Below are 23,783 nucleotides of genomic sequence, written 5' to 3'. Positions count from 1 at the left end.
CTTTGATTTCACGGCGAATTACTGAATAAAGATATTCGTATACTTCGAGAATTTACTACCTTCAGACGATGGTCCGTGTTAGCTGCTGTAACTGATGTGGCAACCATGAGTCCTACCTTTTCTTCCTACTTGTTACACAGATCGTCAAACGGTTGTCATGGTATATATCTATTTTGTCTTCAATAGCACGAATCTCTTTTGCAAAGGTCCATGTCTATTGTTCCTTAGGATCTCAGGAAGAAAGCAGGAGAGTGTGAGGAGAGAGAGGCCTGCGTGCTATGAGGGTAGTGGGCACAAATCAGCCATCTCTTAATATTGGGTGCCCACCCTCTCGGCAGGGATTCGGGATGCGTACCATAAAGTTAATCTGAGCCTCCCTTTTTACAAGTTTGTCTCATACAACCTCGAGTTCTCGATATTTTAGTCTCACACAACCTCGGAACAAAAAGGAATGAGACTCACATCAAATTAACTTAAGCATGAAATATAGGAACTAAGCCACGATGCACCTTTGCAATGATCTTAACCTAAAAATATGTACACATGTCCAAAATTATTGTAGCATATCTATAAATATGTTTTTGTAGGAATATATTTCGATAACGAATTCACCCGGTATTATGTTAGTATGTGTATAATCGGCAAAGACATGTATGTGGCAAATTTCATGTCAAAAGAGCAGTAAATAAGAACAATAAAACCAAAATAAAACTTTTTTGTCCATTTAGCAACATTTTGTTTTACTCATTCTAATTTTCGTACTTATAATTCTTTTCCTATGAAATTTACCACAAATATACATTTACCGATTATACACATAGTATCAGTATTAAAAGTACCCTGCAAAATCATTATCAAATTATATTCTTACAAGAAGACAGCTATAGATATGCGACAATCATTTTGGACATGAGTGTACATTTTCTGGTCAATAATGTTGCCAATGAATTCATGAAAATGATCAACATTTTCAATCTGAGCCTGACATCACTTTTCACCCTGGATGGGGTACGGCTGTTTATTTTTTATTTATTGCTACAAGTATTCTATTATTTTTTTCTTTTCACAGAAGTAATTTTGTTAATGGACGGAGTCAAAAGCTAAAACATTTTATCATCAGTTTGACTATTTGTGAGACTTACTACAGATATATATTTTCTGTCTGTCAAGAGAGCTTTCTGCACTGATGATACATAATTACAAAAGTTTAAAAAGTTTTCGCAAGTCTGATAATTTCTTATCAATGTCTGCTTCCTCGCGAGATAAAGTTGTAATAACCTTGGACTTCTTAACTTCAAGTTCTCTTATTTGAGATTGAATGTCTCTTCTGCAGTCTCTTTCTATGTTCATCTGAATTATCTGGATTATCTATTTTCAAGAATCATGTATCATTATAAAAGTATTAGAATTTTTTTCACTTTTGTTAGCAAGAAAAAAGTTCAAAACTTTTTTTTTTTTTTAAATACGTGTAAAAGTGCAGAAGACACTTTGACTTTCAACATTAGAAATGCAGAAGTCAAACACATTCATGCATTAAGCTAGGAAGTGCCCTGTTTTATATATATATATATATATATATATATATATATATATATATATATATATATATATACAGATGGTGATCAGAAAAATGGAAACATCTGAACGAAATTGCAAAAATTGCAACTTACCAGATTAATATGGTGTCGGGCCACCTTTCGCCTTCAGAACAGCCTTGATGCGACGTGGGATGGATGCATAGAGGTCGTGAATGGTAGCAAGTGGAATTTTACACCATTCCTCGTGCAGGGCATCGGCCAGTTCTATGAGAGAGGATGGAGGTGGAAATCGTCGCCGGAGTCGTGTTTCCAAGACGGACCACAGATGTTCAATTATGTTGAGATCTGGGGATTGGGCGGGCTAGGGGAGGTGTTGAACTTCATCCCGATGTTCCTCAGACCACGCTGCAACAATGCCAGCTGTGTGAATGGGTGCATTATCATCCTGGAAGATGGCGTCATTGTCCGGGAACAACATCCGGATCATAGGATGCAAGTGGTCTCCTAAAATTGCGACATAATCGTTGGCAGTGATTCGTCAGCTAAGTGTGACCACAGGACCCAATGAAAACCATGATATGGCGGCCCACAGCATCACCGAGCCGCCGCCATGTTTCACAGTTGGGCGGAGACACTGCAGATCATAAGCTTCTTTGGGCGTTCTCCACACATAAACACGGCCCGTGGTTGGGAATAGGGTGAAGGATGACTCATCCGACCATATCACACGTTTCCAGTCCTCAACGGTCCAAGTTGCATGGTCGCGGCACCATTTGCGGTGTGCGAAAGCGTTATGGTCCCTGATGAGCGGTTTGGCCCGTGCAACACGACCCCGCAAGTTCATGTCATGTAATTCGCGGCGGACTGTGATTGTCGAAAGAGGGTGGGGGCGGTGCTGATTGAATTCCTCCGTCACTTGCTCCGCAGTGGCACGACGATTTTGCGTGACAATGTGCTTTAATACCCGGCGTGACCTGTCACTCATGATTTTCTTCCGCCCACTGTTCCGCTTCCCCGATGTGGTTTTCCTGTGTGTTGTGTAGACCGTCATCACTTTCGACACTGTCCCACGCGACACACCTAACACAGTAGCCACTGCCGTCACACTCACTCCACATAACCGAGCACCAACAATTTTCCCTCTTTGAAAATCTGAGGTGTCTCCCATTTTACACTACCTCCGTCTGCTGCAGCCACTGGACACTGCTGTTCCACTGCGCCTGACGTAGTATGGAGACCGACCTAACACACCACCACCAGCGGTCCGGCGCTGCGGGCGCCACGACACCACTGCCAACCCATACATCTGACGTGTTGCCAACTACAGGTGTTTCCATTTTTCTGATCACCATCGGTATATATATTTATTTGTTTATTTAAAGTGGAAATATTAAACCACTGGCTCCAGTAGCAAGAGTTGCCACCTCTTTCAAGCATTTGTCATTACATAAGAAGTGCCTGCTGTAGGTAAATGAAATTTAAGCAATAAGTATGAAATTTCCTGACTTTTCCAGGTTTTCAGACATTTTAATGTAATTCCCTGACTTTCCCAGGACTTTTTAGTGCTAAGCTGGATTCTCTGATGATACCAGGTTTTCCAGGTGAGTGGGAACCCTGCATATTACAATAAATAAATAAATATTAAATGGTGAAATATACACTAAAACTTATATTTTTCTTCTTAATTCTGGCTCACGTTTTATCTTTCGGTTCCTTTGTTTTATTTTACGAGATTTAACATATTATCCATAATTTTGTATGTTGTTACAGACAATGAGATAAGTTGTCCGGACTTGGGTATGTAGTGACGCCGAATGTCTGTTGGTTTCAAACGTTGCTTGTTCGCAGACAATGAGTAGGCGCAAGGATACATGTTTATATAAAATATATTCCCACTAGAACACACAGTTTTTAGGAGAATATACCTTTTATAGATAATAATAAATGGATTTTTGAACAGTTGGCGGTGCAGTAAATTCAATTACACAAACACTAAATTAAATAACAGTAATTATTTATGAAAAATATGAATTAAAACCTATAGTTTGTCACCTCACACTCACTGATTCCATACCGAAAATGGCTATACGAAAGTCGTTGTGGCCGTCACACACACACACAGAGGCACCTTCTGGGTAGAAAAATTCCGTAGTTCTGTTCTTCTGCGAATTTCGACTGGCAAAACGCTGATTACAGGAATTTTTCTTTTATGCACGAGGATTACACAAAAAAATATATAGCGATAGCGTTACAGTGCATTGACTTGTGTCTTAGTGACAACGTTGGGAGGCCTTTATGTAGCGTGCTCAAAAAACCTGATCACGGTGTTTCTAATGTTGTGTCAACGGCACGAAATTTACCCCCAGCGGCGTATGATGCGTTCCTTTATTACGCCTGGACCAAATCCACTCTTAAGGTATCTCGCAGCTAGATGTGCAGAAATTTTCAATTTGAACTTCTAAAAGAAAATCACTAATATAAGTATTCCACTCTCCTTTCTGTTTTAGAATGGTATAGTTTAGGTTTATTAAACTTATAGAATTTATTTATGTAGAAAAAAATATCCTTTACTTAGTAGCGAATTTGTGGGTATGATTGCACTCCTTCCTTAGTACTCGTATGTTCTCACACAGAAAGTACATTTTTTAACATGCTGAAAAGTTCAAAAGCTCAGCTATAATAATTTACCAGCGGCTGGTTTGATAATGATAACCTCTTTTATATCATTCATGGTAGTAAGACTGCAACACGTCTGTGTCTTACTTTCTTTTGTTTTCTGTTTACCTAAGTTCGAAGGAGTTGTGTCTGCTATACAACCAAGGGATAAGAGCAGCAGGTATGTAATAACCATTTCCAATAGTACTCGACTCCTGAGTAGATACGTTGATTAAAGTAAAAGTTGCTTTCTTATTGTGTTGTTACAGTTTTTGTGAATGTGAGTCTTATGGGTACCCTACTATTCTAAAAGAAATGCAGATTTTTTTTTCCTATATTTGCGTACGAAATCTTGTTTACCGAAGCTAATACATATTTGGCAGCAATCTGGACACTAGGTTTGACCCAATAGATTCAACATTTTACTCCTTTCCGTTCCGTGCTAACTCACTCACTCTATGGCCTATGGAACCCGGAGGTTCAATATCACATTGACAAAAGCACTCCACTGACGTCTATCCTTAGCCAACTGGATCCAGTTTCTACTTTGTATTCCTATTTCTGCGAGATCCATCTTAATATTGTTCTCCCATCTGCACCTAGGTCTTCCTAATGGTCGTTTTTCGATCGGTCTTTCAGTTGACTCTGAAAGCGTTCCTACTTTTTTCTATCCTGGCAACATGACCTGCCCGCTGAGCCTCCTACATTTGATGACCCTAACAATGTTTGGTAAACCGTATAAATTATGTGGTTCCTCGTTATGAAGTTTCCACCATTCCCCATTCCCATTCCTCTTGGGTCTGTGTATTTTCGTCTCAGGGTCTTGTTCTCAAATACTTTCAATCTACATTCTTCCCTCAGAGTAAGCGACCATGTTTTGCAAACATACAGAACAACAGGCTTGATTATCGTTTTGTGTATTTTAAGCTTCAAATTCCTCAACGGAATTCGCAACAACAGAATTTGAACTGAATAATAACACCAATTCCCTGCTTTCAGTCGACATTTAATTTCTTCGTGAATATGATTTTCGTTCTTAATACTGATCCTAGATATTTGAATGTATCCACTTTATCAAAAGTATTATTTGATATTTTAACGCATCCATAATTTACCGTATTACGATCCCGACAAACTTTCCTGTATTTAGTTTCCTCTGCATTTACTTCTAAACCCATGTCCCTGCAAGCGTTTAATAAGACCTCTGCATTTTTTTCTATTGTTCTCATAAAATCCCCTATTAAATTTACATCATCAGCATACGCCATAACCTGGTGAATACCATTCAGCTCTAGGACCTAGTTGCTATCTTTGATTTTCCTTATAGCGTATTCCAGGACAAAGCTGAATAATAATGGCAACAATGCATCTCCTTGTTTCAGGCCATTTTCGACGTGAAAGCTCGTGGACAAAAATTTTCCTACCCGGACTTTTACTTTGGGATTCATATAAACATATCTTAATTAATTTAATTGGCTTTTTCGGTATTCCAAATTCTGTAAGAATGTTATACAATGTTTCTCTCCTTTGTTCTAAAAGTTTTTGAAGTTTCCCGCCTGATGTCTACGAAATTTTGTGTAGTTATTTCATTCGGATTTTGTAGCCAACGTAATTTTGCCTGTTTTCTCTTCTCTTGTTAGTTGAATGCATTCCTGGTCGAACTATGGTTTGTTCCTACGTATTTCCGCGTGTCCCAATTTTTCTTTTGCTGAAATTTTAATGCTATCTCTAATTTTAATCCAAGTATCCTCAACACTAATGCACTCCGAGTCTTCTAAAACCAAGAATCTATTCGAAACTTCAATCTGATATTTCTCTCTTAATTTCTTTAAATTAAATCTCTCCGTTTTCAGACACTGAATATTTCCTTTATTGAACGATAATCACACTCTTATTATCACTGCTACCAGGTAGTGATCAGTATCACAATCAGCCCCTCTAACCGATGGAAACTCAATTATGCTAGATTGTCGTCTTCTATCTACTAAAATGTGATTAATTTGATTGTGTTTTCCGTCTGGTGAGGTCCAAGTGTATTTTGAACGTCGCGATGTGAGAATTTTGTACTCTTGACGATAAGGTTTTGGGATGTTGTAAAGTTCACGAGTCTAACACCGTTGTCACTACTTTCCTTATGCAGACTTTCGTTCCCTATAATCGGTTTGAAAATATCCTCCCGTTCTACCTTCGTATGAAATTCCCTAATAGAATCCTAATCCCCTAATGGTATCGCGGGAGTTGGTCAAATATATCTTTTATATCGTCTTCCTTATCTTCTGTTGGGCCATCCATATTTAAAACAATAATATCACATCATCGACCCTTACGAGTAATAACAGAAAGGCTATCAGTAACAAACTCAACCCGCTTAATTACTGATATTATTCGTTCGTGAACGAAAAACCCTGTTCCTAATTGGTGATTTTTATTCCTTCCCCGTAAAAGAACGTAAAATTTTCGGAATTCACAGTTCCATTTCCTTCCCACCCAACTTACTAAATTCCTACTAGGTCCACCCTGTATTGCTCTAACTCACTCGTTACGAATTTTAACGTGTCTGCCCTATAAAGACTTCTAATATTCCATGTTCCAAATCTCATGTCTATTTTCTTTTGCTGAGGTCGTGCCAAGTTATCAGTCCTAGTCCGAGGCTTCTGTGAATGTTCCTGAACATATTTTATTATTATTATTATTATTATGGAATAAGGTTGTTAACTTCACCCAAACCCCCCAAGGTAGAGGACCACTTCTTGTCTGTCCGCGACTGCTTTCAGCTCCTTTATTGGAAATTTATGAATTTTCTTGACTACTACACACATCCTTCGAAAGCAGGATTGAGAGGATAGATTCATTCGAGCTTAATTTTGTTTTTTGCTTATATTTTTATTATTTTAAATATTTTTGGGGGACATTTTTCTACAGAAAATGCTTTCTATCATCTCCATTACTCATCACTCAACTTCAGTGAAAGGCGGAGGGAAAAATATAATAAAACTCGTGAACTATAGTATATGTGCAAGATTTAATGACAATATATGTACACATTAATACAGCCAAAGCAGCCTACCAGTCTTTTAAAAAATTCAAAGCAGGAGTGCTGGTGAGTTAGAAGGGAACATTTTTTTCAATACCATGTTATAGTGGTAGCGACACAGAAGGACGTGTTGTGTGAATTTCCTTAGAAATGATTGGAGTACAATGAACATTATTTACAATGACAGACATCGTCTACTATGTTGTGTTATCATCACATGTACGTTGCATGCATTTTTAGAGTATTGGAACTTTATTATTTCTTTCATCTTACGTACTTTTGTCATAGAAAACTCTTACTCGTTTGGAAACTATGTTCATGTGTGAATGTGTTATATCAACTTCTTTACGAAGATATGGATTAAAACGAATGATGGATTTTTGAAGGAATTTGGTTTACCAGAACTCCATTATATATTTACCATGTCTGTCCGTCCGGGAGACAAAAAATCTTGACAACTACCTGACCAAATTATTACATTACCAAATTTAGTCAGAATGTAGAGGGAGAATGTTAGGAAAGGAATCGAGTTCGTTTTTGGACCCGATACCGGAAAGTGGCAGAAATTAACCACTTCCTATTTTAACGTTGTTCGCTGTAGTGCAAAAACAGTAATAGAGACATACGGTTCTCTGCAATCGTTTAAGCCTGCCAAAAATAAATCACGTCTCAATCCATAAGTCTATTAAAACCGGAAGTGGTTGAAATCCACAACTTCCGGTTTCTTAACATAGCGAGACGCAGTTTTTTGGAATTGATTTAGCGTCCTAAGAAATAGGTATTATCTGCCCTCTTAACTCTATTCAAACTGGAAGTGGCATAAATAAATCACTTTCGATTTTAACATTGATTGCGGTAGAACAAAAACTACTAGATAGCAAGGGGTTTTCTGTAATCAATTAAGTATCCCCAAAATATATTCTATTTCCACTCTAATCTGTCTACTAACGTCGCAAGTGGCAGAATTCAACACTTCTGGTTTTAACGTTGATCATTATAGTGCAAGGATCCCCACATCACAACAGACGCACGTGTCAACTCAACACGTGCTATTATTTATAAACAACATAGCAGACAGCAAGCCAACGCAGAGGAACACCGAGGAACGCCGAAAGCAGACGGACCTCACGGAAAGACCCGAGGAGGACAAATAAAAAGAGGAACACCGAGGGACCCAGCATCAGTCGTCCAACTGATCAAATCACCTACACCGCCCTGAGGTCGCACTGGACTAGGGGTACACCCATCCTTCCCGAGGTCGCACTGGACTAGGGATCCTCTCAACAACAAAGCCTTGCGAAGCTGCCTTGAGCTGAGGGGGCTATCCTTCCAAACTCACCGAACCGGCAGGTGCCTTGGAGACTGCTTTGAGAGAAGGGGCACCGTGCAAAACACCTATACTCCTCTACTTGGACATTAACGAGGAAACAGCATTATTCTCTTTGTAATCAAAGACGTTTTGTATTTATCAAATTTTATAATAAAATTGGTGAAGGGATAAATCTCGGACCATTATTGACTCTACCATAATCATTACAATAGAGTGAAAACAAGTGGAAGCGGTTTCCTGCAATCAATTGACCGTCTCAAGAATATATTTCATCTCCACTCTGTTTAAACCGAAAGTGACAAAAATCAACCACTTCGGGTTTTAACGGTTCTTATAGAGTGAAAACAGTATCAGATAGCGAAAGCTGTTTTTTGCAATCAATTAAACGTCCCAGAATATATGAGGTGTGACACACACACACACACACACACACAAAAAAAAAAAGACTAAGTGCATAACTTGAAAAAGGATTAAAGTTGGCAACACCTGTTTTGGTGACGTAATGCCACACCCCTCCTCTATCCATGCTGCCAGTTTCGACTCAGCCGGTGGTGACAGTTAGGAGTATTGCATCAGTGAGTGAACACGTGCAACTGCATTCTGCCGGAAAGATGTCTAGTGTAAAAACTGAACAGCGAATCAACATCAAGTTTCTTGTGAAACTTAAGAAATCAGCCACAGAAACATTTCAAATGTTAACTGAGGCTTATGGAGATGAAACTTTGTCTCGAGCACGTGTGTTTGAATGGCATAAACGGTTTTCGGAGGGAAGGGACAATGTTGAAGATGATGAACGTTCTGGGCGCCCAAGGTCAACGATTACAGACCAAAACATTGCCAAAGTTCGTGAGGTGATCCGGGGTGACCGAAGATTAAGTGTTCGTGCAGTGGCGGAGTTGGTTAACTTGAATAGGGAAGCCACAGTTGTGGAGTGATGGATGGCTGTTGCATCAGGACAATGCACTCGCTGACACGGCCCTATCTGTCAAGCAGTTTCTGAGCAGCAAAAACATTACTGTAATGGAGCATCCACCTTATTCACCAGATTTGGCTCCCCGCGACTTTTTATTTCCCAAAACTAAATCTTGCATAAAGGGAACCCATTTTACCACAGTTAAAAATGTTCAGGAGAAAACGGAGAGTCTCCTGAAGGGCCTTCCAGAAACCTCGTTCCAGGAATGTTACAAGCAATGGCAGCACCGAATGCAGAAGTGTGTGAATGCTGAAGGGGACTACTTTGAAGGTGATAACATCACAGAGAATTAATTCTGTAAGTACACTGACTTATTGGAACAATCTTTTTTTTTTTTTTTTTTTTGTCACACCTTGTATTCTATCTCTGCTAAAGCCGGAAGTGACAAAATTCATTACTTGGGGTTTTATCATTGATCGCTACAGAATAAAACAGTAATAGAGAAAAGCCGTTTTCTTCAATCAATTAAATATATCAAAAATAAATTTGATTTCCACCCTTAAGCCTGTACTAAACCGAAAGTGGTAGAAATCCACTGCGACTTCTGGTTTCAATATTGCTCTACATACTATAGAGCAAAAACTATATAGAGTCCGGTTTTAACGTTGATCGTTATATGGTGGCAGATACCGAAAATCGATTTTCTGCAATCGATTAAGCGTCCCAAGAATATATTCAATCTACACTAATCTCTCTACTAAAACTGGAAGTGGTATAAATATACTACCACTTCCGGTTTCAATAATAATTGAGAAAATATTACACCATAAATATTACGTAGTATACACATTACATTTCCACTTGTGTTAAACATACCAAATCTTTCTCTAATATGTGTTGTTGCATTTATGTACGTTTGTTCCATATTAAAGTTTTCATCGGTTATGACGCAAAAACCTTTAAGTTTTCGAAAACATTCAATGTAGGATATGCCATTTTCCTACTAAGTCCCTTAATTCCAACATCACTTATTAGATGTATGAGATCTACTGATTAGATGTGCAAGTGATAGAAATAACTAAAAATCATTAACATTTGAAAATATTTTAAAAAAAGAAGTTTTATTTCAGATCATAAATAAAAGGCCTTACAGTAATGTGTTGGAAGACATCCAAATCTGAAAATGTTTATCCTTAATCGGTAATTAATAATAAAAACAAAATTCACAAATAATTGCTTAGAACACTGTGATTTCCTCTTTTACATTACACAATTTCCTTTATACAGTATCCGGTTCGTTCTGCTTCAAGTTCAGATCTTAAGAAAGTTTTAAAGTAAATGCTTATTTAGGCCTTCGAAAACCTGGTTTTGACTTCTTGTTAGAACCCTTCTTTTCTTCTACCTGAAAAAAGGAAAAAGAAAAATTCTTGTGATCTAGCTGTATATCGCTTGCTGTTGTGTGCTACAGTTTATTACTATTTTGATCAGTTAATTTTTCATGTTTGCTCCCATTTGCTACTATAATGTGTGCCTACTCTTATTAATGAGAACTTTTGGATAAATATTAAGTACCCAAACAAGTTTTGGCGGATTCAATCCTACACAGAGAACGGTGATAGCTTGAAATAAGAGATGCCTAAGAAATCAGTAGTAATTCCCATCATCAGCATGCAAAGCTTGAGCAGACTATCAAACCCAAGGTAGAAAATTTGAGTAGTCACCGTGTCGAAGGTTCGAAATCGCCGTTTCCGCAGATAGTTGTCTAACGAATGCAACTAACGATAATCCGATGGATAATGCCTGGGAAATATGAGAGATGCATCGCTTTTCAAAACCAAGTTACATAATGCTGTCACAAGTTACTTTAGCATTATATCTCTGAAGTATAACAACACCTCTGCGACTCACAAATGCTAGATGACTTCACTGTTTTCAATTTTTGATCCACATATTTCGCTCACCTGGGCAGATGGCAGCAGTTCGCGATGCAAAACACACCGAGCAGTTTAAACACAGAGCGCTGATACAGTGGTAGTAATGTAACGTCAACCAATGATGATGGCGCCGCGCAATATTGTAAAAAACACTTTTCACTGCATGTCATTACTGTCAAGAAATGGAAGCGAAAGAACGAAGAAACAGCTCGTGTCGTTTTGTGACCAACAATCAATTAATGTGGAACCCAACATCGTATTTTATCGTTTCCCAAGCCAGTGGAGATGTTGGCGAATGCTTTTTGCACTGCAACTGCCTGTTTCTCTTAATGCCTTTCACGTGTGACAATTATTCGGTTCAAAACCACCTTGAGTGCCTCGTCCCTACTTGGTGCATCCTACAGGAATTTCATCCCTGTTCTTAAATTTATTATAGCACCGTACTGTTCACTCATTTACTACATTCTTCCCGAACGCCCAGAATTTTTTTTTCCCTTTGCATTAGCGATTATTCACAGTTTAAACTCGTAAAGTATACAGACTCGTGTGACCTGTTGGAAGTTCCTATGTTTGAGCCCAGTGACATCTCCGTTTAACCGCAACCGGCTTCAGCAGGCTACAAACGGAAACACTAACACATTAGTTTAACAAAAAAAAAAAAAAGTGTAGGGAGCGTGGGCAGTGCCATCATGTGGAAATCCAGCAGAACACTTTAGAGTGCCTAATAATAACAGAGCAATAAAAAAATACACTTGAAATAAAATAATTTCACTTCAAAAGTTCATTTTTAATACGCAGAATTCTCTGTATTTATCCCAAATAAAATTAAGTAATATTCTGTAAAAATATATCGATTACAAACACTCTAGACATATACATTTTGTGCTTTAAGACAAATATACTATTTTAGTGAAGTTAAACTAGTCTTATGGTATTCATTGCTGAAGTTTATAAATCAGGGTGGCTACAAAATAATAATAAATCCCTAACTTTTCTCGGTTTTCCAGAACATTTTTTGAAATTTTCCTTGATATGTAATTAGCTAAACAGACTTTCCAACGTTCATGTAAAAGCAAGACCAAGAAAACATGATAATGATGGTGCATAATATACAGTGAAACCTCGTAACTTGGCCACCTGCTTATCTTGGCCTAGTTCGTCTTGAACCTGCATTTTCCCACAAGACATTCGTTACTTACTACTCTATAAGTTGGCCACCTGTCTATATTGGAAGTTGGCCACACTGAAGCAATATTTACCCTATGATGATAATGATAAATTTACCTGTGTATCTTGGCCACGCAAAATACAGTTTTGTTATTTTTCTTCGAATTCCCATATGAGAGGCAGATGTTCTGTATTTGTGACTAAACACAAAGAAGCATAGATTCGCACGATTTGTTCTTGGGGGTCAATGGCCAGAACACTACCCTCATAAAGGGGTGGTGAAGGAAGGTGTGAATAAGAAAAAGCACGTACAGGTATTCAGGAAATGGTTGTACGTATTTGTTTACCCTGTCTGTTTTGGTAAAACCATTACCTATATCAGCTCCTTTCATCAGTGGGAAGCTTTAGTAATTCCGGAAAATTTTCAAGGTTAAAGCTAACCATGTCAATTACCAACTATTGGCACCCGACGGCTTGTCGAAAGGTAGCGGAAGTTTGGAGATATGAATTCCCATTAGATTTTCGTAAAACATCTTTTGCTCCGAGGGAAACACTTCTAGCTCATTAACAAGAGGTACAATATTAGAATGTGCATATCTGCCAAAAAGAATAAAACAAATACGTCTAGAATGAACCACCATTCAGTAACAACTGAAAAGAAGTCGTGTAACAACTGAAAAGAAAGTTATATAAATTGCATATGAATTTCTCAATTTATAACTTTTCTTTTTTTCAATCTGAATAACTTGGTGTGCTATAATATCAATTTCAATAAACTGCGTACATACGCTTCTATTTCATGGTTGTTTGTCTTATTGTTTTTTCAATCCGAATAATCCAATGTAGCAGACTAGTTTTCAGGAAGAGAACTAGTATGCACATATATTAAACATACGTACTATAGTAATATTTTCTAGTATGATTACTATATATTTTTATGATTACTCTATATAAATTATTTATAAGTAGTTGTCGTGCCGCTGCTTATTAAAATTTTACAACCAAGTAATACTAGAAATCCTATTCTAAAAATACATAAATCACACTTATTTTCTGTAAGTTGGCCACCTGTCTAAGTTGGCCACTTTTCGATGGAACCGATGGTGGCCAACATAGACAGGTTTCACTGTACTTTTCTCTAATCAACTAGCATAATGAATAATATTAAAAGAAATACACCGTATTTTATTATCAAATTACAGAACACTGAGCCAATAAAATTTCCTGCACAAAGTAAGAAATTAAAACATTTTCCAGTCACATATGAAAGGAAAAGGTCACGGTGAGGCACTTATCGAAAATGAACGGAAGTATGTAGATAAAACTGGTTTGCTAGATATACTAAAGACATATCTTTAGAACCAGAAAAAAATCAATAGTATTATGTAGTTCATTGTACTTCTTCAAACGATTTATTTGCTCATCAATTTTACGCATATCTGCCATTATTTTTGTCTTCTTAGCTTCAAGTTCATTCAGAATTATCTTTATTTTCCTACTTTCAGATTCTTTTTGTTTGTTTCTTTCTCTTGTTGATTTGTTGTTACTAAAAAAAAAAACGACTAGGAGCATCTCCTGCATAATGAATCATGGACTTGCTTATGGATAGTTTCTTAAGATCACCAGAAGCTAATGAATCGCACCAGTCTGTGTACTACTAAAGCCTACTCTGTTAAATTATCTGCTACACATTCTGCATTGACTAAATATCCTCTTTCTAGATTTGAATTTTCATGAGAGAAAATCAAGACCATTTTAACATCATCTCCTGAATATTGCACTCTGAAGTATCCAAATTATTTAGTCAAAAGTCACCCTAACGCTGACCAGTTCTATAATGCTGACTCAATTATTTTACAATTTAAATTCAAACAGAACTCTTTGAACTGCCTCATACCTCTGTCTGCCTCACTGGCGTCTAACCAATTATTTTCAATAGTTTAGGAATGAATAGCGATTCATTCCAACATCAGATCCTACAGAAACATTAATATCCAAACGCGAAAGAGTTCTTGTCAATTTATAATTTAACGGTGACTTCTACAGGAGTTTAAGAACAAATTTCTGCTGACACTTTCTGCACTTTTCGCGAAAATACAAAATATCTAAATTAATTATCGGCTGACAAACCTATGTCAACGTTTTTCACAGGAAGATGATATTTTCCACATGAACTAAAAGCTTATGTATACTAATGAAAGGAGGAAAACACTGATTTTTTTTATTTTACACACCAAATCCCAGGTGCGAATCTAACACAGGGTGAAAAAGGTACTTGGTAGAAGGACACAGAATTGTCCATTTACATCAGGGGTCTGGTACAACCCACGTGATCCGAGATAAGAGCATCTCAAGAGTGAGAGAGCGGGTGGCTTTTCTGGGAAGCGGACTGGGGGCGTAGTGGTTAACGCATCGGCCGGAGGTGCCTGCTAGTTTCGTTTATTGCCAGAAAGAAAACTTCAATAAAACTGAAACTAATGGAAACGAAAAAGATAATAATACTAATAACAATAAATAGAATTATGCATGCGTCAAAATAAATTTACCATTGCATTGTTTAGTTCAACTGCATTTTGTGAATTACTCAGCAATATGATATTCCACTGCACAATCGAAAAGCAAAAGATAATGCGCATAGCAGAACACAAATTTAGTGTAAAAAAGCAGTTTCTAAGTTTGAACTTGCCAATTAAAAAATAAGCACTCAACCACATCAAAAATAGACTTTTTTTTTAATGTTTTTATAATCTCATTCTTCGCAAATCGAAATTCCCTGACTATCAGAATTCCATGACTTCCCTCCTTTCTCAAATTCCCTGACATTTCCCGGTTTTCCAGGTTTGTCACCATCCTGATAATTTCAACAACTTCCATTCGTTGTCTTCGGAGCTCATCGAAAATTTTACGTACTATATAAATGGTAAATAAATAAGTATGGATGGCTCTTACCTTCAAATATCTCAACTTGAAAACGAAATCCTTATACATTCTTGTACTACTTGCACTGTTACATTTTTCTCTAATTTTTATTAGCGTTATCAGATTACGGAAATAAATAACACTGTGCAGACTCTAGAATTGCATGTCCCTGTTAGTTATTTTTGTTAATAGTATTCCATTCTTTGCTAGAGATCTAGATTTTTAATGCAAATATAAAAAAATTCGAAAATGTTTCTTTGGGAAAAACAGTAACCTATGTAATCTGTAAAAATCATTTATGTTTGTGCTGAAATGTTTAGATAAGCACGAAATGGCTGAGCTTTCTTCTTATAATCTCTGTTTTTTAAATTGTAGTTTTAATCAAAATTTCCTAAATGATTCTTCTTAATAGCTCCATACAAAACAACAATAGAAAGTTGTCAAGTGTAAGCTCTAACGTTGAACACTTCAAGCTTAAATGAGAGGGAAGAAGGTGTTTACTCATCCAAGTGTCCAATAATTATGTTTATCTAATAACAGTTTCGACAATTATTACCTTTATCTGATCAAAAAATATTCCAATTTAGAAATGTGGCGTCTTCCTGCTACATTTTAGTATATTCTCATCAACTGTAAATTTATTAAATATTATCTTATAAATATTCCAATAGAATCCGAAGTTACAATTCCACACTGTCACTGTGAATTCACAATGAATTAGAAAATTGAATTATATACAAAATTCTATTTACAAGTCACGATTGTTATAACAAACTACGACACCATATTTTGTATGCTCCTTTCCTAGTGGTCAAAGTTGCCATATCGTATTTGGTGGTGAAGTCCTAAGTACAACTTCACTGCAAATATCTATGAAATCTTTAGTTAGCTTATTGACTTTCAATATCTCAGCCAATTTTGGAGAACTTTTCACAGATCAGAATTCTGTCAACCTAAATACAGTATGTCTTCTAAATATTACATTCTTCCATCATAAATTTTTGCTAACTGCAAATCAATTAGCAAAAGAAACATGTCAGGGATGTAAAATAAGGTTATCTAAACATTTCATAACACTGAAGTGGAAGTTTTATAGAAAGCCTCATAACTTCATACTTCATAACATGAGCTTAGAGAAGTGAAAGTTTTATAGAAAGCCTCCTCGGTTGTGCATAAAAACGTGTATGAATTGCATTTTATAAGAACTAAGAATCATGGTTGAGCTTGGACAAGCAATGGGATAATTACCAATTTATATTAAGAAAAATGTAAGCTCACGGTAGGCAAAAGTTTACATTACCAACTCTCCTAAGACATAAAGCAGAGTTAATTACAATCCGCAAAAAATTATCATCACGTACGCACGTAATGTTTAGAGTAGGTACTAAGTTAAGAAAGAATTGTGATTTGTGAAAAGTTCTGCAAAACTGGGTATCAATTGAAGTCAACAGAAGAAATCAGTAGTATGGGCTGTACTTTGCCTAACTTTTTGGCCCCTGGGTCCCTGCCTCAGGACCCATGGTCCCTGGCCGGGGTCAATGACCTAGGGGTACCTAGGACCACCCCCTCTAAATTTTGGCAGGGGTACCATGGCTCACCCCCTAAATTTTGGCAGGGGTACCTAGGACCACCCCCCTTAAATTTTGGAAATTGCCAAATCTAAAAATTTGGTGTGGTAGCCTAGGACCATAGTATGTACCTCTATCAGTATTGGGTGTCTATGTCGTTCCCTTTCATGGGTAAAAAATTGCCAAAAATTCAAATTTCGGGGGTTTTTGACCTAATTTATTCCCTTTGATGAGGTATTATTACCCTATATGGTTATATGGACGTATACAGGGGTCCATTACCTATCATAAGACATGGGTATATTAATGCCCCCCTTGAAAAATTTGGGAGGGGTACCTTGGCCCACCCCTTAAATTTTGGAAATTGCCCAATTTAAACATTTGGTATTATAGTATAGGACCCTAATATGTATCATGATAAATTTGGGTGGTCCACCTCGTTCCCTTTTAGGGGTACAAAATTGCCAAAAATATAAACGTAAGCAATACGTTGTACCACGTGTTTGGTTTTTGGTCCATTTTATCCCCCTTTGATGAGGTCCTATTACCTTATATAGTTATATGGTCATGTATAGGGGTCCATTACCTATCATAAGACATGGGTACATTGGTGCACCCCTTTAAAATTTGGGAGGGGTACTTTGGCCCACCCCTTCAATTTTGGAAATTGACCAATTTAAACATTTGGTATTATAGTACCGGACCTTAACATGTATTATGATAAATTTGGGTGTTCCACCTCGTTCCCTTTTAGGGGTACAAAATTGTCAAAATATAAACGTAAGCAATACGTTGTACCACGTGTTTGGTCTTTTGGCCCAATTTATCCTCTTGGATGAGGTTCTATTACCTTATATGGTTATATGGTTATGTATAGGGGTCTATTCCCTATCATAAGACATAGGTACATTTGTGCACTCCTTTAAAAATTTGGGAGGGGTACTTTGGCCCACCCCTTAAATTTTGGAAATTGCCCAATTTAAACATTTGGTATTATAGTACTGGACCTTAACATGTATTATTATGATAAATTTGGGTGCTCCACCTCGTTTCCTTCTAGGGGTACAAAATTGTCAAAATATAAACGTAAGCAATACGTTATACCACGTGTTTGGTTTTTGGTCGATTTTATCCCCTTTGATGAGGTGTTATTATTCTATATAGTTATATGGTCATGTATAGGGGTCCATTACCTTTCATAAGATATGGGTATATTTGTGCACTCCTTTAAAAATTTGGGAGGGGTACTTTGGCCCACCCCTTAAATTTTGGAAATTGCCCAATTTAAAACATTTGGTATTATAGTACCGGACCCTAACATGTATTATGATAAATTTGGGTGGTCCACCTCGTTCCCTTTTAGGGGTACAAAATTGTCAAAATATAAACGTAAGCAATACGTTGTACCACGTGTTTGGTCTTTTGGCCCAATTTATCCTCTTGGATGAGGTTCTATTACCTTATATGGTTATGTATAGGGGTCTATTCCCTATCATAAGACATAGGTACATTTGTGCACTCCTTTAAAAATTTGGGAGGGGGTACTTTGGCCCACCCTTAAATTTTAGAAATTGCTCATTTTATATATTTGGTATTATAGTACTGGACCCTAACATGTATTATGATAAATTTGGGTGGTCCACCTCGTTCCCTTTTAGGGTACAAAATTGCCAAAATATAAACGTAAGCAATACGTTGTACCACGTGTTTGGTTTTGAGCTAAGTTATCCCCTTGGATGAGGTCCTATTACCTTATATGGTTATATGGTTATGTATAGGGGTTTATTCCCTATCATAAGACATAGGTACATTTGTGCACCCCGGGAGGGGTACCTTGGCCCACCCCTTAAATTTTAGAAATTGCTCATTTTATATATTTGGTATTATAGTACTGGACCCTAACATGTATTATGATAAATTTGGGTGGTTCACCTCGTTCCTTTTAGGGCTACGAAATTGCCAAATTTTAGTACAACCACGTGTTTGTTTTTGGCTCAATTTATCCCCTTGGATGAGGTCCTATTACCTTATATGATTATATGGTTATGTATATTGGCCCATTCCCTATTATAAGACATGGGTATATTGATGCACCCCGGGACCTGATGCATGATACCTTGGCCCACCTCTTTATTTTGGAAATTGCCCAATTTAAACATTTGGTATAATAGTATAAGACCCTAATATATATATATATATATATATTACTATAAATTTGGGTGGTCCACCTTGTTCCCTTTCATGAGTAAAAAAAAAAATGCCAAAATATAAAGATAAGCAATATGTTGTATCACGTGTTTGGTTTTTGGCCCAATTTATCCCGTTTGATGCGGTCTTATTACCGTATATGTTTATATGGTCATGTATATAGGTTCATTTCATATCATAAGACATGAGTACATTGATGCACCCTTTAAAAATTTGGGAGGGGTATCTTGACTCATCCACTCAGTTTTAGAAATTGTTTAATATAAGCATTTGATATCTTCGTACAGGTCTTCAATATGTACCACTATAAATTTGGATGGTCCACATCGTTCCCTTTCATGGATAAAGAACTACCAAAAATCAAATTTCGGAGGTTATTGACTCCTATTTAATACGTTATATGGTTTATTATCTCTATATGTTTATGTTCTCTTTTAAATTTGGGAATTATAAAATAACATAATTTGGTAAACGTTTTCTAGGACCCATTGGTGTTCCTCTTATGGCCAAATATTCAAAATTTAAAGGTTATTAACCGGCTTTATTATTAAATGAGTACAGGATTTATTACTTTTTCATAAGACACAGGTGTATTTGTGTACCAATCTTAAATTTTGGGAGGGGTACATTTCTTATTGTCATATCAATAATTGGTAATTGTTTTTTGGGTAAATCATTGTGAAATATTAGTATGATCACGTGATCAGTTATTGACCTATGATGGGATTAGGAGTCCAGGACATTGGTACATTTAAACTTTGTAGGATAATTTGAGAATGCGTCATTGGTATTGATTATTACAGCCAAATATAAACGTAAGCAATACGATGTACCACGTGATTGACCTTGATGAGGTAGTGTACAGGGATACATAGCTAACCTTATTGAATCTTATGACTCATAGTCTTAAGGGAATACATGCTACAACACTGGCAAAGTTATTGTTGATGCAATTTGATTGGTTGATCACTATCTTTCGTGCAATCTGATTGGCTGATCACTATCTTTCGTGCAATTTGATTGGTTGCTGAGTTTCAAATCTTTGCTGCATTCAGTTTTAAGTTTTGTTTAACACTTATTTGAAAATTTTTTGTTTGAAAGTTTTTGTTTGAAAACTCTTGTTTCAAATTTGTTTTTGAATTTTTTTGTTTCAGAATTTTGTTTGAAATTTGTTTCAAAATTTTGTTTGAAATTTTTTTTTGTTTGAAATTTTTTGTTGCAAAATTTTGTTTGAAAATTTTTTGTTTAAAAATTTTTGTTTGAACAGTTTTGTTTGGAAAATTTTGTTTCAAATTTTTTTTGTTTGAAAATTTTTTGTTTGAAATTTTTGTTTGACATTTTTAAAAGTTTGTGCACTCATTAGTAAAGAACCGCAACTGTTTAGAACTAAAACGTCTGGCAACATTGTGGTGCAATAATACACGTCAGAATATGATAATGCAACGTCATCAGTTTTGCATCATATATAAGTATCGTTCGAGTTAGTATTCATGATAACATCATCATGGCTACTTGTCTGCAGTTTCTAAACACACGTGATGTGATGAAATCATTTACCAAGATTACTGATTTACAACAGAATGTACCTTATAGAATCTTAGCTAGCCAAACGATCCCTACAAAGTTTGGATTAAGAATCGTAGTGAAGCTTGAAAATGATAAGAATATAATTTTACCAGCAAGCTATTTTCCCATGGAAGCATCAAAACAAGAAGAACTGCTGCGTTTCTTAAATACTGGATCTGTATCTTTATGTTACAAAGGATTCTTGGGTCGAAGTCATCAATTTGAATTTAGTACACAGCCAGATTCGTCAGCAATTGTGATGAAATCATGAATTCAAACGTCAGCACATCAGACATAGTTGTATGAATTTGGTTGGTCAGCATGACGTCAGCAACTGTGATGAAACCATGAATTCAAACGTCAGCACATTCCTTTCCAATGACGTCAGCCGTAGCTCTATAAATCAATCAATACACTGTCATTTCACGAAATCATTTGAGCAAGTGCTTTTCAGGAGGAAAGATGTGTACTTCTAACGATAAAGAGTTCATCTTCGCAAGCTATTATCCAATAAATATATTTCAAACAAAACATGTGATGATTGGTATCAGTGCTAGAACATTTAAACCAGTGATTCGATTGGGCAAAGCAGAACAATTTGGTGTACAACTGACCTGTGAAGAATGGCAAATATTATGTTCACGAATCGACCAAATGAACGATTATTTTCATGATGAGCTAAATGTGACCATAGTCAAATCATTAGGCTCAAATCATGAAGTGGTGCTGCGTACAGTCCTCGAAGAGAAGATGGTGCTGTTACGTAAAAAGAGTACATTCCATGTCCCTCGTAACATGGTGTATCTAACACAAACTGAATGGAACAAATTCATCAGCGTATTTCAGTGTGTTAAACATGCAGTGGAAGTGTGCAACAAAACTAGTATATTCCTGAAAAAGTACTATTTTGAAAAATGTGTTATGCATATTGTACAACATGTATCTAGATATTGTGATGGTTGTCAACATCGTTCGTGGGTGCATACCTGTATTGATAAACAGTTTATTTGTGATCAAATGGACATTGAGTTTCCACCAATTGATATCGCAATAGACCTTAAAAGACTTCAATTGGAATTAAAATTATATGCTAAAGACAAACTAGTGCAAGAAGTTCAAAATACATTGTATCGACAACATCCAGAACCACTATCTGGTATGGATGTATGTGGAGTGTAATAAAATGATCCATTTCAATGAATTGTGTTTTTTTCATTTCAAGTACAACCCCAGGTTCTGACGTGTACTATTGCACCACAATGTTGTCAAAGGTTTTTGTTCTAAACAGTTCCGGTTCTTTACTAATGAGTGCACAAACTTTTAAAAATGTCAAACCAAAGTTTCAAATAAAAATTTCAAACAAAAATCTTTGAAACAAAATTTTGAAACAAAAAAAAAATTCAAACAAAAAATTTGAAACCAAAAAAAATTCAAACAAAATTTTGAAGTGAAAAAAATTTCAAACAAAATTTTGAAACAAAAATTTCAAACAAAAAATTTGGAAACGAAAAATTTTAAACAAAAAATTTTAAACAAAATTTTCGAACAAAAATTTTCAAACAAAAAATTTCAAACGAAAAAATTTTCAAACAAAAAATTTCAAACGAAAAAATCTCAAACAAAATTTTGAAACAAAAAAAATTGGAAACGAAAAAATTTTCAAAAAAAAATTTCAAGCAAAAAAATTTCAAACTAAAAAAATTTTACGTTTCACGGTTAACCGTCAAACTTTATCCGGTTTTTAACTATTCGATTAACAAATAAACGGTTTTGATCATATTTATCAGTGAGTGCAAAATGTTGAACGAAACCAAGATTTTTAAATGTTAAACAAAACTTAAAACTGAATACAGCAAAGATTTGAAAATCATCAGCCAATCAGATTGCACGAAAGATAGTGATCAACCAATCAGATTGCAGGAAAGATAGTGATCAACCAATCAAATTGCATTAACAATAACTTTGCCAGTGTTGTAGCATGTATTGCCTTTCGTCTATGAGTCATAAGATTCAATAAGGATAGCTATCAGATTTCAAATCAATCACCACCAATGATCTTAGACTATGAGCTGTGACTAAAGTTCAATGTATTGTTTCTAATTTCGCGCCTTATGTTAAAATTCTGTTTATCACCATTCCCAAATTTAAAGAATACTTCTCCTGATATACCTAAGTCTTAGAGTTAATCATATTATTATATGTTCAATAAGGTCAATAATGTCCGTCATTTGTTTACCTGAGTAGAACCAACTGTTTTCTAGAAGTGTGTGTACTCAAACTTAAGAAGTACCACAACAAAGGAAATGAATCCCTGTACACTACCTCATCAAGGACAATCACGTGGTACAACGTCTTGCTTACGTTTATATTTGGCGTGAATAATCAAAACCAATGACGTAATTTCATTTGACAATTCTTAAATTATACTACAAAGTTTTAATGTACCAATGTCCTGGACTCCTAATCCCATCATAGGTTAATAACTGATCACGTGATCATACTCATATTTGACAATGATTTACCCAATGAATGATATACTATCCAATTACCAATTATTGATACGACAATAAGAAATGTACCCCCTCCCAAAATTTAAGATTGGTACACAAATACACCTGTGTCTTATGAAAAAAAGTAATAAATCCTGTACTTATTCAATAATAAAACCGGTCAATAACATTTAAATTTTGAATATTTGGCCATAAGAGGAACACCAATGGGTCCTAGAAAACGTTTACCGAATTTTGTTATTTGATAATTCCCAAATTTAAAAGGGAACATAAACATATAAAGGTAATAAACCATATAACGTGCTAAATAGGTGTCAATAACCTCCGAAATTCGATTTTTGGTAGTTCTTTACCCATGAAAGGGAACGATGTGGACCATCCAAATTTATAGTGGTACATATTGAAGTCCTGTACTATGATACCAAATGCTTATATTAAAAC

General features: G+C 35.9%; 1 protein-coding gene and 1 pseudogene across 1 annotated transcript in view; one reads left to right on the top strand and one right to left on the bottom strand.

The window, feature by feature from the left end:
* Positions 1 to 9,081: 9,081 nt before the first annotated feature.
* Positions 9,082 to 9,492, top strand: LOC145679148 (protein GVQW3 pseudogene; annotated as a pseudogene).
* A 1,080-nt stretch (positions 9,493 to 10,572) lies between these two features.
* Positions 10,573 to 23,783, bottom strand: part of Fen1 (Flap structure-specific endonuclease 1) — a 39,494-nt gene continuing 26,283 nt past the window's right edge. The window contains exon 8 of the mRNA XM_081745382.1: positions 10,573 to 10,868. Within this exon, the coding sequence (XP_081601508.1) occupies positions 10,813 to 10,868 (56 nt within the window). The 3' untranslated portion in view covers positions 10,573 to 10,812. The remainder of the gene's footprint in view (positions 10,869 to 23,783) is intronic.

The sequence above is a fragment of the Thermobia domestica genome, chromosome 2 (assembly GCF_964235325.1).
Source record: "Thermobia domestica chromosome 2, izTheDome1.hap1.1, whole genome shotgun sequence".
In the NCBI taxonomy this organism is placed as follows: Eukaryota; Metazoa; Arthropoda; class Insecta; order Zygentoma; family Lepismatidae; genus Thermobia; species Thermobia domestica.
This window is presented reverse-complemented; position numbering and strand designations above follow the sequence as displayed.